Genomic DNA, 16,189 nt, shown 5'->3' with positions numbered 1-16,189 from the left:
GAAATTATTGTTCCACTCATACAGAAACACGTACATGCATGTGGTTATTATGCCAATTTGTAATAAAATAAATAAATACATAATGTTATGCCTTACACTAATTTCAATGCAAATTCATTAAAAAGTTAATATATGCCTTAAGTTGAATTCAAAATGAGTAAATTCCCCCACCACCCTAGAGATAGGGTTCTTATTAAAAATCACGTGTCCTTGCATACACATAAGTAGTACTTAGGGGTAAAAAAGAGTTTGTGGAAAAAAAAGATAAGTGAAAAAATGACATGGCTTGCTGACTAGGCCCCGCATAGCTACATGTGAGAATAATTATTTGTAAGCTGTAACGTTACGCATTGAGTAAAGGGTTCAAGTGGTAATTAAATGTATTTTTCTTTTTAAACACATAAACTTGCGATATCCACAACCTCTAAATGCACTCCTTTTTATCTATCTAATACAACATATTAGAATGAGTTTTTAGAATTCAAAAAACCATGATTGTAACTTGTAAGTACCTTTTAACTATCTAAACATTTTCTTTAACTTGATATCTAACACAAATGCATGTTAACATAGCAAGTTCAATCAGATCCCTAATTCTCTATAAGTGGTTACTATGATTTACATGAGTGTCTTATCTAACTTGAGACTGTATCATTGTTTGAGCTCTATAGCTCATTATATTTGTTTATAAATAGTTACATATTTTTCTTTAAGTAATAAAAAGAACTATTAGTTTTTTTAACTTGTAGAACATAAAAAAAAATATCAAATCCCGTCATGCTCATCTCATATTCTTGTGACTTGGTCCCCGCCGTGTAGCTCAGTTGGTTAAGGGGACGTAAGATTTGGAACAATAACATAGAGGTCGTGGGTTCGAAACCGATCCTAAGCGCCAATCACCTTGCTGCTGAGTGAGGCTGATTTACCTCTCACGTGATGGACCTGGAACGGTCTGACGTGGACCGGTTTGCGTGTCCGAAATAACACGTTTTGGAACAATATTTTTGTGACTTGAGGTGTGAAGCGTTGGACCGCAATTCACCTTCACGCGTTATAAAACTAAATTTAGAAACTTTAATACGTAAAGCTGATAACAAAAGAGGTGATTCAAATAAAATAAAATAAAATTCGCAACTATCTTTTTGTTTTAACTATTTTATCCTTATATTACTTTTCTCTTTTCTATTAATATATCTGTATATTTATTCACTAAAATATAATAAACGTGTGAACACCAAATTAAATTATAGATCCGTCCCCTCATACAGTGGCGGGCCCATGATTTTTGTCAATGCGGTTCCAATTTTTTCGGTTTACAAAATTTTCGTTAAGTTGTTATTCGGGTCGGGTCGAGTAGAATAACATAATAAAACACGGAAATATGGTGTCATTGGAAACGAGTAAGTAGAAAGAATCTATATTAGAAACTAGATAAAACATACACTTAATTCATTTTTATTCATACCCGAAAAACATAAACGTAAGCTATATATATAGTCTTACGTAAATGACCAAAACGTGAAAAACTAACTCTAACACAAATAATGATTAATTATAATATACATATACATACACAATATAAATAATAAAAGAATATGCAAAACCCATGTTGACGTTATATGTTGCATGGTGATGATGGTTATATGAGAAAAACTAACGAAAAACACAAATACTATAACTAAATAACTAAGACTAGGATATTTAAAAATAAAAAAAAACAACAAAAAAAAAGAGTATGGTGAGGCTTCAAACTGCCACATCTTAAAGGAAAAACAGAGGACTTTCCACTAGACCAGTTCACTTTTAATTGTATGAGTTCCAAATATTAATTTTTATTAGGTCCTTACAAAATTTCATATACCGCCTCTAAGTAATTTTAAAAATATTGATGTCTCGGGACCCCGATCAAACCTATGTGGGTCCGCCCCTGCCCTCATATCTTCTATAATCAATTTTAATGGGGTCCTCCTATATGTATCAAAAGGGGCATAGTTTTTACTAAATCCATATATTTTTGTCACATATGTTATACATTGTATAGCCATATACAAGTGTATGCTTCTTGTATACCCTCTTGTATACATGTGCATCAACTTTGTATACCAACGTATATTGATGTGTAGTCCTCAAATCAATAAGATCAAATATAGTTTATTAGTAAAGAGAGTATGCGTAAAAATGTTGTCTTGGTCATACAAACGCCGTTCTCAAAAGTATACACAGCTACATCCGTCACATAATATATGTTGTATAATTTTGTACAAGCCGTATACTGTCAAATAAAGTCTGCACAGAAAAGCATGTAACATCACACGCACCGTATGATATATTGGTATAACTAAAACTTGTCATACAAACCATAAAATGTTATCAGTGATCGAATCAGTTATTTCTTTGTCAAACAAAAAAATCATACAATCAAAATATAACACGTTCGTCTGTCATACGAGACACCATACAACCATTTTCTGACACGTCATAGGTGTGTATGGTACAAAAGCCTTGGACTTTTCCTTACTTTAAGGGAACAGTAATCATTTTACTAGTAAACAACATGCTACATGACCTAAACATTTTATAATATTCAAGACTTGTTCATTTCCTTTCATTTCAATAATATTAATAATTCCTTTACCCTTTTCGCCTTGTTCAATCAATCAATCAAAACCCTAATTGTACTATAAATCACCCCAATTATAGTCTTCACAGATCTTGTCTGCTCTGATCATTTCACACATACAAGTATCATTCTTACCCAATTACATTATATTATTTGTTTTACTCTGTTTTAGGCTATTTAACCCAATTAGGGTCGCTTCAAATCGTATAAATTTTTAATTTTTGGCATCAATTGAGCTTTGATCAGCAAGATTCCATCTGGGTTTTTGAATTAAATTGTGTTTGAATAGTTTTATTTGATAAATTTTGAATTTTGAGTTGTTTGGTGAATTAATCATTTATAGCTAGAGGGTCCAGTTTTAATTTGTATAATAAAAGCATGTACCTTTATGTTTCTTTTTTATGTTTTATGATTAATAAAAAGTCTGGTTTGAATATGCAGCTGCAGATTCATCTGTGATTATTTTCCTTTGAAGAATTCATCAACAAATGCTAAACTTTAGCAGATCGAGAGCTCAACCGAGACCGAACCGATCGCATCCTCTCGGAGGTAATTAATTAATCAATTCAAGATTTTGATTCTTGGGTTTTGTCAGAAATGTAATGATATTGATCAAGATCATTGACTTGTGCTGTTATATGTTTAAAACAAGTTGATCTCATCAAGTTAAAGCACTTATTGTAATCTTTAAAATCAGTGTTTTGAGGGTTTGAAGTTATTTTGTTATTGTGTGTAGGCATGGATTTTGCAGACCCGAAAAAGAACGGTGCGGTTGGAAAGATTCTTTTGGCTGCGGGTCTTACGGCTTTATGCATTCTTATCCTCAAACAATCTCCAAGTTTCAGTAGCCCGAGCCCGGTTTGTAAATTTATCTTTTTTTATTTGTTTAGTTAATAATTAATGTTGCAGGCTTTGATATTTTGATCTAAATTACTTAGGTTATATGAATAAAGATATCAAAGTATTGCATTTCGAGTCATGATTTGTATTATTCTTAATCTACCGGTTTATTTTAATTGAGCGTCTATTAGTACACACGAAAGACTAAACAACATTCTTCAATGGCCTTTTCAAATTCCCATAGACCAACAAAACATGACATTGTGAATAGTAATTATGTCGATTTTGTCTTGTTTTAATGTATGTTGTTGATAAATCGGGTTAAGAATCTTACTTCCTCTGTAGTATAACAACCGCAACTCTTATTTAGGTGTCCCATGGCATGTGGAACAATTCCTTTTTGGGAAGATTCCAAGTTGATATTGTTTATTCACACATTGTCATCATTATAAATATATTGATAATATCATTTTGGGTCCACATGATTACTTCATTTTACTTTTAAAATTGGGTTAGAGGGTGTATGCCGGAGGATGATATGAATAACAACTCAAGTTTCCTTAACTCATTATTCACGCAAAAGTTATATTTCTTATAAAAGTAAATATATAATGTTTGTACTATCTGACGTTTGTTTGTTTTTTTCTTTTTAAATTTTAAAGTTCTCTCGTCATGAAGAAGGTGTTACACACGTCCTAGTAACAGGAGGTGCTGGTTATATCGGTTCTCACGCAGCACTACGCCTTTTAAAAGACTCTCATCGTGTGACTATAGTGGTATTTTCTTGTGGATTTCTATTCATTATTTGTTATAAGCTGAAAACGAATGAAACTAATTGTTCAAAAATAAGGGTGTGCATGGGCCTGTTTTGTGCTCAAAGCGAACCAAAAAACCGAAAATCGGTTTTTGAGTTTTCGAAAACTTTTTGGTTTTTTCGTTTTACTATTTGGGCTTGAAATTTTTGGGCCGAAAATAGTTGGCCTAAAATAATAAATATGGGCCTACATGTTTTTTTAACTAATAGTTAACTGAGTACCGTATACATTTGGGCTAAATTTTTTGCATTACACTATTTATTAAATTTTTTTATAAATTAAAAAATCCAAAATAAATAATGAAAATCCATAATTTCAATTCTGTTTTTAGGTTTTAATTTCATGCAAATCCAAAACCGAGCAGAAAGTCATAAAACCACAAAACCAAACTGTCGGTTTTGTTTAGGTTCAGTAATTTTGGTTTGGTTTTTTCATTTACGAGTCAGTTTTTCCAGTTTCATGCACATCCCTGTTGAAAGCTGATTATTTGACCCTTATGAAAAATAATATGACGAGAAACAGAATTTGTCTATCTAAGTTTTGGCATGAGTGTGCATTCTTTTGTGATAGGATAATCTCTCGCGTGGAAACCTAGGTGCGGTCAAAGTTCTTCAAGACCTGTTCCCGGAACATGGGAGACTTCAGTTTATTTATGCTGATTTGGGTGATCCTAAAGCTGTATCCTATGAAACATAAATCGACAACCAAATAGATGCTAGTAGTAGTAATGTTATTATATTATAGTATAAGCAATTTGATATGTCTATGCTCTTTTCCTTGATCAAACACTTCAGATGCACAAAATCTTTTCTGAAAATGCATTTGATGCTGTGATGCATTTTGCTGCAGTTGCATATGTTGGAGAGAGCACCCTTGACCCCCTAAAGTAAGTTTATAGATCATCTTTGATTCGTTTATATGTATTGGAGGTCACAGTACCAACTAGTTAATGATAACCGGGTCGATTTAAGGGATAGCGTAATAATTGTTTTACCTCTACCGGTTAAAATTTTGAAAAATGGATTAAATGGAGACGAGTTAAAGCCACCAAAAGTACCCCTTCTGCAGGATATTAAAAACTTCACTCTTTAATATTAGTTGCATTTGGAGTAGGGTGGTAAATGGACCGAGCTGCTTGTTAGTTACTCAATATTCGCTCGCTAAAAGCTCAATCATGCAGAGCATAAACGAGCTCAAGCCTATTATTTATGCAAATATTATATCTCTTGTTTAATAAAATAACGATATATTACTTCTTAAATTTAATACATATCTAGGGTGAGGTTCATTTCAGAACACTAAATTATTATGACTTTGAGAACAAAATGAACAAATCTAAATTATTTAGTTTATTTTTAATGGTTCATTTTGTATAAATCTTATACTTCTTAAATACAAACGTGTATGTTGTGTACATAAAATGTCATCTAAGTAATTTGTTCATAGTTTTTTTATTAACGTTTACTTCCACATGTTCTTGCAAAAGAAAAGATTTCTGCGTAGAAACCTCTCTATATATAATTATGATAAACATTATTATACATATATATGAATATAAAATAAATAATTAAATATTAAAATAAATGAGTTTAGCTTGAGTTTCAAAGTTTTCTCACAAGCCAAGCTCGAGCATTGAGGTATTGAACTTGCACGAGCCAAGTTTGAGCTTGAGCTTAGCTCATTTACACCTCTGAGTCATAGGTAACGGAGAAAATTTAGTTGCCAATCGAGTAATTGACTTAATTTTATAATTTTATAGGTATTATCACAATATCACATCAAATACACTCGGGATAATGGAAGCAATGGCAGCACACAATGTAAACACACTTATATACTCTAGTACGTGTGCAACATACGGAGAGCCTGAGAAGATGCCCATTACCGAAGAAACTCCTCAGGTAACACGAGCATATGCAAATTTTAAATTTATTTTTCATCAAATTTAATTCAACACTCTATTTATTCTTTACTATTTCAGATTCCCATCAATCCTTATGGAAAAGCCAAGAAGATGGCAGAAGATATTATTTTGGATTTTCATAAAAATTCCGACATGGCAGTCATGATTCTAAGGTTTGTAGTTTACATATCTTGATACATATATCCAAGGGGTCAGTTTAGGGTCAAAGTGTCAAAACAGTTTAAAAGTCAGCTGATGTGTATATTAATTTGGGTTAAATACGGTGTTAGTCCCTGTCGTTTGATCATAATAACCAGTTTAGTTCAAAACTTTAAATATGACTTTTTGAGTCCAGTATTTTGGTTTTCTATCAGTTAAAGTTAAGCCCACCATCCCCATCCAAATTTTCTGTTAACTTTATATTGAAAGACCCTTGACTATTTGTGTATTTCATGAAGTTTTTTGTTAACTTTTGATCTTTTAATAAAAAGATAACATAGAATTTGGATGAAGTTAGTGGACTGGATTTTAGTTGATTAGGAAATCAAACTATTGGACTAATCAAGTCAAATTTAAAGTTTTGGACTAATGGTTATTTGGATCAAACACAGGAACTTAAACTGTATATAACTCAGTTTAAAAACTATCTGATTGATTTTTTATATATTGAAATTGAGTTGATTATTTTGCTTTTTTTCTGTTTATTTAATTTCTAGGTACTTCAACGTGATTGGTTCGGATCCCGAGGGGCGGTTAGGAGAAGCACCGAGGCCAGAACTTCGTGAACATGGAAGAATATCGGGTGCATGCTTCGATGCAGCTCGTGGAATCACCAACGGGCTCAAGGTAGATTATTTTGATAAGTTAATTTACAACAGAAGTTTTCTTTTATTTTTTAGTTTACACTTTAACATGTTTTTTTTTCCTTTTTTCTTTTTTGCATATTAACGCTCTAAAGTTGCAAATTTACAACAAAAATTACAAACGTATATTTTAAAACTTTATGTTTATTTCTCTTTTATCTTTTAAATTCTAGCATAAAATTTTGTGACGTTATAAACTTGTTAATTAAAAAAATAAACAAGTTAAACGGGTCAACCTGTGAACTCACAAGGTCAACCTAAACACTCTAGACTAAACCGTTTAGACTCACTAAACCTAAACCCATGAGTTTTATGTTAGGTATATGCCATGTCAGAAATTCACTCTACATATAATGTGATGCAGGTGCGGGGAACAGACTATAAAACCCCTGACGGAACTTGCGTTCGTGACTACATTGATGTCACCGATCTAGTTGATGCTCATGTTAAAGCACTTAACAAAGCAAAACCCGGGCATGTTGGAATCTACAATGTTGGTACAGGAAAAGGTACTAAATATATCCGTTAATTCAATATTTTTTATAATCTCAATAAAGGATGTGAATTTTAAACACGAAACAAATATTCTCGTCGTATCTTGTCAAAGTCATGTCATGTTCGTGTTGCGTTGATATGCCTGACACAATTTTTGGACTCGATAGGTAGATCGGTTAAAGAATTTGTTGAAGCATGTAAAAAGGCAACGGGTGCATCGATCAAAGTAGAATACCTGCCACGAAGGCCCGGTGACTATGTTGAGGTGTTTAGTGACCCGTTTAAGATAGTACATGAGCTTAATTGGTCAGCGCAACACACGAATCTTGAAAAGAGTTTGGAGGTTGCGTGGAGATGGCAGAAGTCGCATCGGAACGGTTACGGTTCCTCGTCAACGGCCTCCATCTAAGATTGACATGGTTTGGGAGATAGGTGTATGTATTTTTTAAACATCAATATTAATTGATATTATTATTAAGGTTTGTTACATGTGTTATATGCAAGTGACTCTCTACAATAAAAATTTCCATGAATTTTAGGCTATTTATTTATTTATTTATTTATTTTACATAATGGAGAGGATGCCATACCATTATGCTTTATTACCTAAAGTACATGCACTAGAATTCATATTTATGAAAATCAAGTGATGTTTGGCAAGTTGAAGTGTATATAGTTGTAAATTCTAATAACTATTGTATAAGCAAAATACCTCAAATATCTGCCAGTTAGACCAGTTATTGAATGTGTAATATTTGGCTAAGGGATTGCAAGCCTGTATTTTATATCTTAACACTACTAACTCCATTGTATTATGCCTTGTTTGCACAAATGACTCTGTTAGTTCCGTACAATTAGTTATAACATGATACTTAAAAATTAAAAAATCCACGACCTTTGTAGTTTCATAATGCACCTTCAAATTGACCAACATTGTATTTTTTTGCATTCATTCTCGTCTTTTGGTATCATCGGATAACCAGAATAATACAAGTCTGCCAATTCCAAATATCAACCGAATCCCTACGTGTAGCAGTTGTATAATAATAGTGTAGTAGTATACTGATAGAGATCTTATTCTAGTTTATTACAACCACACCGCTTCCGCCGCAACACTACCACTTGCCTCACTACCACCAAAACAAGCTTCCGCCACTGCACCACATATCCTGTCACCCGCTTCCGCCGCAACACCACCAGCCGTGTCACCCGTTCCCACCACACCACCACAAACCGCTACCCAACCGCAACCAACAGTCCCAACATCTCCACCAAAACCCACACCATCGACCCTTGCAAACGCTCCAACCCCGGCCCAAAATCGAACACCGTTACCAAGACCATTCGCACCGATCACAGGCCCAAAACCGCCGCTTGCACCAAAACCAATCCCGCAACATGCCTCACTACCACTCTCGTACAACTCCCATGTCACAAAACGTGGTTCTAGTGTATCAAATTATATGCATTTTAGTTAACTAAATTAGTTGTTAGTTTATTAAGTAGTGGGTCGATTATGTATCTTGGCTATATAAGCCACTAGTTCTTATGTATTAGGGATTATGAATGAAAATATTATGATTAGATAAATCAAAGTCTCTTCCAAAAATCTATAAATTATATTCTAGTTTCCGTCTATTTTCTTTGAATAATTTGATTAACGAACGAGGTTCGTAACATATACTGATAGAGATCTTATTCTAGTTTATTACTTAATAGACTATTTTAATTGTGGGAGGGGGTAAGTGTAATTTCTATTTCTATAAATAATAATCAATAGTCATTTAAAGGGGGGGGGGGGGGGGGGTAAGAAGAGATTACATAGTAGTTAGGCTCATTGCTGTAGCATGAGAATGGTATTGCCCTGGACCACTTCGGTGGTTAGTTACCCAATTGTAGATCCTTGAGATCATCTTCTTCTATTCAATATAGTTTACACTTTTGATTTCATCTTTTCTATACTTCCTAATCTAGTATCTATCATATACTATTTCGTCAAGTCTTATTTTTGGAAGTGGGATCTTCGAGGCCTGGACTTGGTACAATCTTCATTAAAGTCAAGGTCTTTATGCCATAAGAACCAACCCAATTTGTCTGTTAGTGTTGTTTCAGTTTGTTATGTTTGTGTTTCCATTATCAGTGTCTGTGTGTTCATTAGCATCCGTTTACAATATTAATGAACGGACATGAACAAACTAAATTCCTAACTCACAGACGAACTTTCATTGAACCGTCTATTTCTTAACCGAAAGCTGAAATAATTTGGAGGGAGTAGATATACTAAAATAGAAATGATATGGGTAAAAAACGAAACTTATCTCCAACACAGCAGAGGATAAGATGATAAACAAAACCTGTTCACCACACCAGACCACAGTTTCATTCAGTCTCGGACGATGGCTCAATCACTAGCAACACCGGTAACACCTTCACTTTCGCTCATCTCCACCGGCATATCACCTTTCAATTCCAAATCTACTCTCTCATTCGCCACTTTCAATCCTCCCAAGGTAACAACTAACAATATTATTATTATTATTATTATTATTATTATTATGAGAATTTGTCTTTTAAAAAAATAAATAAAATTGAATTGTAGGTTGGTGGATTGAGCATACGATGTGCGCGTGTGGGGGGAGTGGAGATACCTAACAACAAGCGAGTTCAGTATTCGCTACAGTACATTCACGGCATAGGTCGTACCAGAGCACTTGAGATACTCAATGATTTGAAGATGGAGAACAAGATTACCAAAGACTTGACGGAAGACGAGCTTATTGTGCTTCGTGATGAAGTCTCCAAGTACATGATTGAAGGAGACCTTGTATGTAATCATACTTTCTCATTTTTTTTTATTTTTAATTAGCTTTCAAATTGGGGGGGGGGGGGGAGGGGGATGAAATAAGTGTTTAATTGTGGTTATACAAATTTAGGGGTGTAAACGAGCCGAGCACTACTAGGCTTGAGCTCGAGCTTGGGTTGTGACTCTGCAAACGAGACGAGGCCGAGCACAAGCTTTTGGCCCATTTAACTTACACAGAGCTCAAGCTTGGGCTCAGCTCATTTACTATTTATAATAATTACTTTCTTTATATCTTTTTTCAATTATAACTTTATATATAACATGATATATATTATTTAATTATTTTTCCATAACTATATATATTAATTAATAATTATTAAATATAATATATAAATCATATAAGTGACAGACTCGTTTCGAGCTCGATAGATAAGTGAAGCTCGGGCTCGTTTATTATAAGAGCTTCATTTTAGGCTCAGGCTCGTTTATTAGAAGAGCTTAATTTTAGGCTCGGGCTCGTTTAAGCCCGGATCGATCGAGCTTTTTAACGTGCCAATCTCAATTAGCTCGCAAGCAGCTCAGCTCCTTTGCACAGCTGTTTTTTCAGCTCAAGTTGGCTTGCTTATTATATATTGATTGATTTATATCCGTTTTAATTATTTTTATATGTTGGAGAAAAATTTTAAACGAGCCAAAGCTTAAAAATACACAAGGCTCCGTAAGGCTCCCTAAATGAACTTTATTTTTTGAGGCTCGGCTCGAGCTCGAAAAAGTAGCTCACGAGCGACTTGGCTCGTTTGCACCCCTACTTCTGGCGATTACTGTTTGATTAGTTAAATGCAGTTCTGAAATTATTTGAAGTTAGGAAGTAACTCATTTCAACTAAAAAGTAGACTTTTGATGGGTGTAATATCTGTGGTCAAATAACTGTCTTATGTAGAGTGGTTAAAGCAATAGGTATATGTAATTGATTCGAATCTCATAGTTAGGCAAAATGTTAGGTATGTTGTTAACAAAAGTTTTATAGGTTCCTTTCTGTACATATGTTTTTGTGTTTGTCAATCTGTTTTTAAATTCGGAAGCTATTGGTGAACTGTATAACAAATTGTTTAGAAGGTAATTGTATATAAGCAACACAATATCATATTTTTATCTTTGCATGTTCAAATATTGTAATAAGTAATTATGGTATAAAACTTCTTTAATCGTCACGTAAATTATTAGCCTCTAAAAGGTCGTTTAACTTCTTACTTTGCAGTATGTAGTCGGTATGTAGGACAATGTGGTTTGAATAAAGCAGAATAATAGTTATGTTGAGGTTGACAGTTGACTTGCTTGGTTTTGACTTTACAGAGGCGATTTAATGCACTTGCAATCAGAAGACTGAAAGAAATTCAGTGCTACCGAGGCATACGTCACATTCAGGGACTGCCTTGTAGAGGACAGCGCACCAAGAACAACTGCAGGACTTTGAAGGGAAAGAAGGTTGCGATTGCTGGCAAAAAGAAGGCTCCTCGTTAGGCCACAACTATCGGTTTGTGTACTTTTAAATACTCGTGTTTAATGTAGATTATCCATGATCTTGGTCAAAGTTTGACTACATTTTGTGTTTAATGATTCAGTTTTAAAATTGTATCACAACTTGCATGTTAGGTATCCATTCAAACATCACATAGTGTTTAGTGTATTTTGCATTGTTCATATCGACTAGGAGTGTGTAGAAAAATTAAACAGCTGAAACTTAACCGAAATAAGCGTAAAAACCAAACCACTGAGAAACAGGTTATTTTGTTTTAATTATTTTATTACCAACTTTTATATACTTAATAAATTATGTTATGTTATGTTATGTTATAAGGTCATAGAAGTCTTGTTTTTATTGTTGTATAAATAAAATTAGTAGTTGTCTAATTTTTTTTCTGTGAGTTTTAATATTTTATTTAATGTGACAAATAATTAGATTTATTATTGAAATTAGCTTGAATCCACTGACGTTTAAAGCTGCGATTAATAGAACTGTCTTTTTCAGTAATCGAATTAACAAAAATGTCTATGACCGAAACTGTTTCCAGCATCTAATAGCGATGTAATCGTCTGATCACACCCTCTCAATTGCTTTGATCTAAGCGTCAATCAAGCTCAAATACATTGAGATTGATCTAGTGAGGGTTAGAGATCTTACATAAAGCATGCTACATAGTACATATTCTTCAAACACTGTTATATAATATGAACAAAACCAAACATAATATTTTTTCTTCCAAACCACATTTTACCAAGTACAATCTGTTTTCACTTTAACAAGAACCCACTTTTCCCAATCCAATATCCTTTAACAGGACATCTTTTAAACTAAAAACCAACATTCTGAAACATCTACTATAAAACATAACATCCTTTTTAAAGTGGAAATATAAAAATAAATCAAGACTCATTATTATCAAGTTTGTTCTCAAATCCATTCTTCCCTTGTTCAACCTTGTTCCATTGCTTCTCATCCTCCTTAGCAGTGTCATATGCTGCATGAAGCCCAAACAAGAAGTAATACCCCAACAAAAAACATGTCCACCCTGCAAACCTTATAAACGAGTCTCTATCAATCGACCCAAGAAGAAATATGTTAATCGCAATCGATGTTGATGGCAACCACGGAACCAACGGGACCCCCCACAACTTTGGGTCCCTTGCGTGGGGCACAAAAGCCCAGAGGCAAACCGTGGCTCCTAGCCAAGTCGGGACAGTGATGCAGTACCCTATCCAACCGTGCTCAGACAGACCCCAGTACCCGGCAGTGAAACACGAGGAAACAATTATGGTCACTAAGCAAGCAATGAGTTTGTTGCGGTTGGCGTCAGTGGTGACTCCTGACACATAATAGCGGCGGACGAGGAGGGCGACTGCCACGAGCATGAAGATGAAGAGTGTGGATATGGAAAGGAGGTTCGAGAGGATGTCGAGTTTGGTGAAGAATGCAATAACGGCTGTAGCCATAAGCATGACCACGGTCGCATTGACTGGTGTCCCTGTTTTGGCATCCACGATAGCGAACCACGGTGGCATCATGTGGGTTCGGGCAATATGCGTCAGGTACCTACAACGATATAAGTAGGATTAGAGAGTGTGTGTTAAAATGAAGGAAAATTACCATAATAGCCAATTTGTCATGTGTCACATCAGATTGAAATACGTTGTATCAAACTGACACATGTCGTATTCTGGTTGATCAATAATTTTAGAAAGCAAATCTATTTTGTTAATTATCTCGGTCAAAATGGCTATTTTGATGATCTGCAATGACTTTCGAGATCAAATATATTGTGTGTTACAACTTACCTAGCTTGACCAACGGCTCCGACTAGTAGGACGGAGGTCATACCCTTTAAAGCTCCGGCGGCCACCACGTACTTAGCCCAATCCCACCCAACCGCTTCAAACGCCTTCGAGAACGGAGCATTGATATCAATATCCTTATAATATTGCATCAAGCAAAGCGTTACCGCTAAAGCGCAATATAATGTGGTAGTAATAACCATCGAGCCCACTAGCCCGATCGGGATGTCTCTAGCCGGATTCTTAGTCTCCTCAGCCATGGTTGAAACCGCATCAAACCCAACATACGCAAAAAACAGCACTGCTGAGGCCTTGAACACGCCCCTGGCCCCATTAGGATCAAAGTCCCTATAATTCTTTGTGTCCGCCTTGATGAGACCGCATATGATGATAAATAAGATCACAATAATGTGAACAAAAGACGCGATGTAATTGAGTCGTGACGAGCCTTTGGTGCTAAGGACCGCAATGACACAAATGATGGCTATGACGCCTACTGCAATGGGGTCTAAGTGGTTGTATTCCTCTTTGAGCCCGTGGGCAATGATGCGGAAGTCATCGGGCTCGTGGTTGCATAGGGTGGCAAAGTAGGAGGTCCATGATCGGGCCACCGCGGCTCCTCCTATGACGTACTCTAGGAGGATGTTTCCCGCGGCTATGAATGCCACAAAGTCACCTAACTCAACTCTCAAATAAGCAAAGGACCCACCTGAAGAAAATTACGTATTTAAATTCCCATAATTATGTCAATAATTAAGATTAAGAAAGATATATTATTATAAAGTACAGTATAACGTAAGCTAGTTAAAGAAAGATATTATAACAAATTAATTAAATTGAATTGGAGAAGTAAATGATATTAATTGTGAGGTGGCCCATGGTTGACCAATCTTAATAATGTGGGTGGTGATGGATCGTCCACATGGGTCCGTTGATTATAAAGTCTAGATGCAAACACACTCCACACAACCAATTATGACTAAAGAAAATGTGACTTCATCCCAATTGTCAATGTATTCAGCCGGATTTTAAGACTTAAGTTGAATCTGGTCATACTTGAAGATGCAAGATATAAAGATTTTTGGTAAAAATTATTGTTAAAGAAATGAACCTGGTCGTTCAGCCGGCCAGATGATGATAAAAGATCATCTGGCCGGCCAGATACATGTTCTTGTCTTTCAATGTTGCCGGCCAAATAATAATACTTAGTTACTATAAAATTTGATGATTTTCTTGAATAAGTCTAATGGTTACTATATCAATGATTGAAATTTTATTATTCTCATAATTATATAATTAATTATTAATCAAATTCAAACTATCTTTATCTAATTTATTCTTTAAAATTAGAACAAGTTTGATTCCGATTCGAACCGGTTCGATACTTCCCAACATTAGATACTATATAGCAGTCATAGTGTTCTCTTGGACTAATCGCCATATAGCTTTTAAATAACAATTAAACTACAATATATATAAGTAGGAAAACTAATATCTATCAAGATAAATTTGAACAAAATATATAAGATGAATTTGAGTTGTGAAACATGATAGTGCTTTAAGTCTTTAACATAATATCAAATTTTAATTTTCAAATCACAACAAACATTTAACAAAGTAGGAGAGTTATAGGATATACCCGCAACTGGAATCTCAACAGCAAACTCCGTATAACAAAACACGGACATAAGAGCCGAAGCACCCGAAACCACATACGACAACACAACCGCTGGACCCGCATCGTCTCGGGCTTCAAGTCCCGTAAGCACAAAAATCCCCGCACCAATAACCGCACCCATACCAAACCACATAAGATCCCACCACGTCAAAGTCTTCTTCATCTCAGTCTGGCTTCTCGCCTTGACATCAAGCTCCGCCTGATCACCCGACCGCGTAAGAATTCGGTCGATCAAGCGGTGCGGAGTCTGCCATAACGCCGCGGTGTAGTTTTCCCATGATTTGAATGATTCTTCAGGTAAGAAGTCACCCTTTTGGTATGAACAACCTCTTCTTCGGATGGATGAGTCTTTTTCTTGATTCATTGTGTATTATTTTCGGTTACTCATACACACACACACACTATGAATGAATGAATGAAGAGGTATTAATATTATTGGTTTGACGTTGTAGTTTACTTCGGCTGATTTAAGGTAAGGACGAAAAGAAACGGACGAAAAAGATACTTTGTTGGATTGGTTTAATGTTAACATGCATATGAATATATTTATATTGTTTGTCAATTGTCACACATAATAAATGGTGATATATTATTAATCAAAAAAATCATGTACAGATTACAGCCACATGACAGCTTATCAACGTCACATTCTTAGAAGTTTTTGTCAATTATTTACAAGAATGTTGTTAATTATAAATGTAAATAAAAGAGAGTATATTCGGAAGAGTTTGTTACCGATTTTATTGGATGAGTTTAATGTATTAAATGATTATTGATTTAATTGGTTTTTAGTTACGGTATACTAAAAAATTGAATAAAAAATATTTACTATATGGTAATTA

At 34.6% G+C, this 16,189-nt stretch overlaps 3 protein-coding genes across 3 annotated transcripts; 2 read left to right on the top strand and 1 right to left on the bottom strand.

The window, feature by feature from the left end:
* Positions 1-2,553: 2,553 nt before the first annotated feature.
* LOC143608382 (putative UDP-arabinose 4-epimerase 3) lies at positions 2,554-8,091 on the top strand. The gene is made up of 11 exons (XM_077083429.1): positions 2,554-2,742; positions 3,062-3,169; positions 3,357-3,478; positions 4,123-4,236; positions 4,846-4,953; positions 5,070-5,161; positions 6,035-6,176; positions 6,257-6,351; positions 6,895-7,024; positions 7,406-7,550; positions 7,704-8,091. Exons 2-11 carry the CDS (start codon positions 3,109-3,111, stop codon positions 7,943-7,945), a joined length of 1,251 nt encoding a protein of 416 aa, XP_076939544.1. The 5' UTR covers positions 2,554-2,742; positions 3,062-3,108; the 3' UTR covers positions 7,946-8,091.
* A 1,774-nt stretch (positions 8,092-9,865) lies between these two features.
* LOC143608423 (small ribosomal subunit protein uS13c-like) lies at positions 9,866-12,026 on the top strand. Its single transcript, XM_077083471.1, has 3 exons — positions 9,866-10,046; positions 10,136-10,360; positions 11,693-12,026. Exons 1-3 carry the CDS (start codon positions 9,933-9,935, stop codon positions 11,858-11,860), a joined length of 507 nt encoding a protein of 168 aa, XP_076939586.1. The 5' UTR covers positions 9,866-9,932; the 3' UTR covers positions 11,861-12,026.
* A 574-nt stretch (positions 12,027-12,600) lies between these two features.
* On the bottom strand, positions 12,601-15,866 carry LOC143608422 (cationic amino acid transporter 1-like). Its single transcript, XM_077083470.1, has 3 exons — positions 15,309-15,866; positions 13,673-14,378; positions 12,601-13,430 (listed from the first exon to the last, which is right to left on the bottom strand). The coding sequence occupies exons 1-3, from the start codon at positions 15,709-15,711 to the stop codon at positions 12,764-12,766; spliced, it is 1,776 nt and encodes a 591-aa protein (XP_076939585.1). The 5' UTR covers positions 15,712-15,866; the 3' UTR covers positions 12,601-12,763.
* Positions 15,867-16,189: the final 323 nt, after the last annotated feature.

This window comes from Bidens hawaiensis, unplaced genomic scaffold (genome assembly GCF_021521415.1).
Source record: "Bidens hawaiensis isolate Kalapana, Puna unplaced genomic scaffold, B.hawaiensis_p1.1 tig00419365_1, whole genome shotgun sequence".
NCBI lineage: Eukaryota > Viridiplantae > Streptophyta > Magnoliopsida > Asterales > Asteraceae > Bidens > Bidens hawaiensis.
The sequence above is the reverse complement of the archived record's forward strand: the minus strand, read 5'-3'. Positions and strand labels throughout refer to the sequence as shown.

What these genes read in the sequence shown, in the direction of transcription:
- LOC143608422 (XM_077083470.1), bottom strand. Translation starts at nt 15,711, where the DNA reads ATGAATCAAGAAAAAGACTCATCCATCCGAAGAAGAGGTTGTTCATAC. An exon ending in TGTTGAGATTCCAGTTGCGG is followed by an intron (nt 14,379 to 15,308) that starts GTATATCCTATA and finishes AATTTTCTTCAG; the next exon opens with GTGGGTCCTTTGCTTATTTG. An exon ending in GGAGCCGTTGGTCAAGCTAG is followed by an intron (nt 13,431 to 13,672) that starts GTAAGTTGTAAC and finishes ATATCGTTGTAG; the next exon opens with GTACCTGACGCATATTGCCC.
- LOC143608382 (XM_077083429.1), top strand. Translation starts at nt 3,109, where the DNA reads ATGCTAAACTTTAGCAGATCGAGAGCTCAACCGAGACCGAACCGATCG. An exon ending in ATTTGGGTGATCCTAAAGCT is followed by an intron (nt 4,954 to 5,069) that starts GTATCCTATGAA and finishes CAAACACTTCAG; the next exon opens with ATGCACAAAATCTTTTCTGA. An exon ending in TTACCGAAGAAACTCCTCAG is followed by an intron (nt 6,177 to 6,256) that starts GTAACACGAGCA and finishes TTACTATTTCAG; the next exon opens with ATTCCCATCAATCCTTATGG.
- LOC143608423 (XM_077083471.1), top strand. Translation starts at nt 9,933, where the DNA reads ATGGCTCAATCACTAGCAACACCGGTAACACCTTCACTTTCGCTCATC. An exon ending in CCACTTTCAATCCTCCCAAG is followed by an intron (nt 10,047 to 10,135) that starts GTAACAACTAAC and finishes ATTGAATTGTAG; the next exon opens with GTTGGTGGATTGAGCATACG. An exon ending in ACATGATTGAAGGAGACCTT is followed by an intron (nt 10,361 to 11,692) that starts GTATGTAATCAT and finishes TTGACTTTACAG; the next exon opens with AGGCGATTTAATGCACTTGC.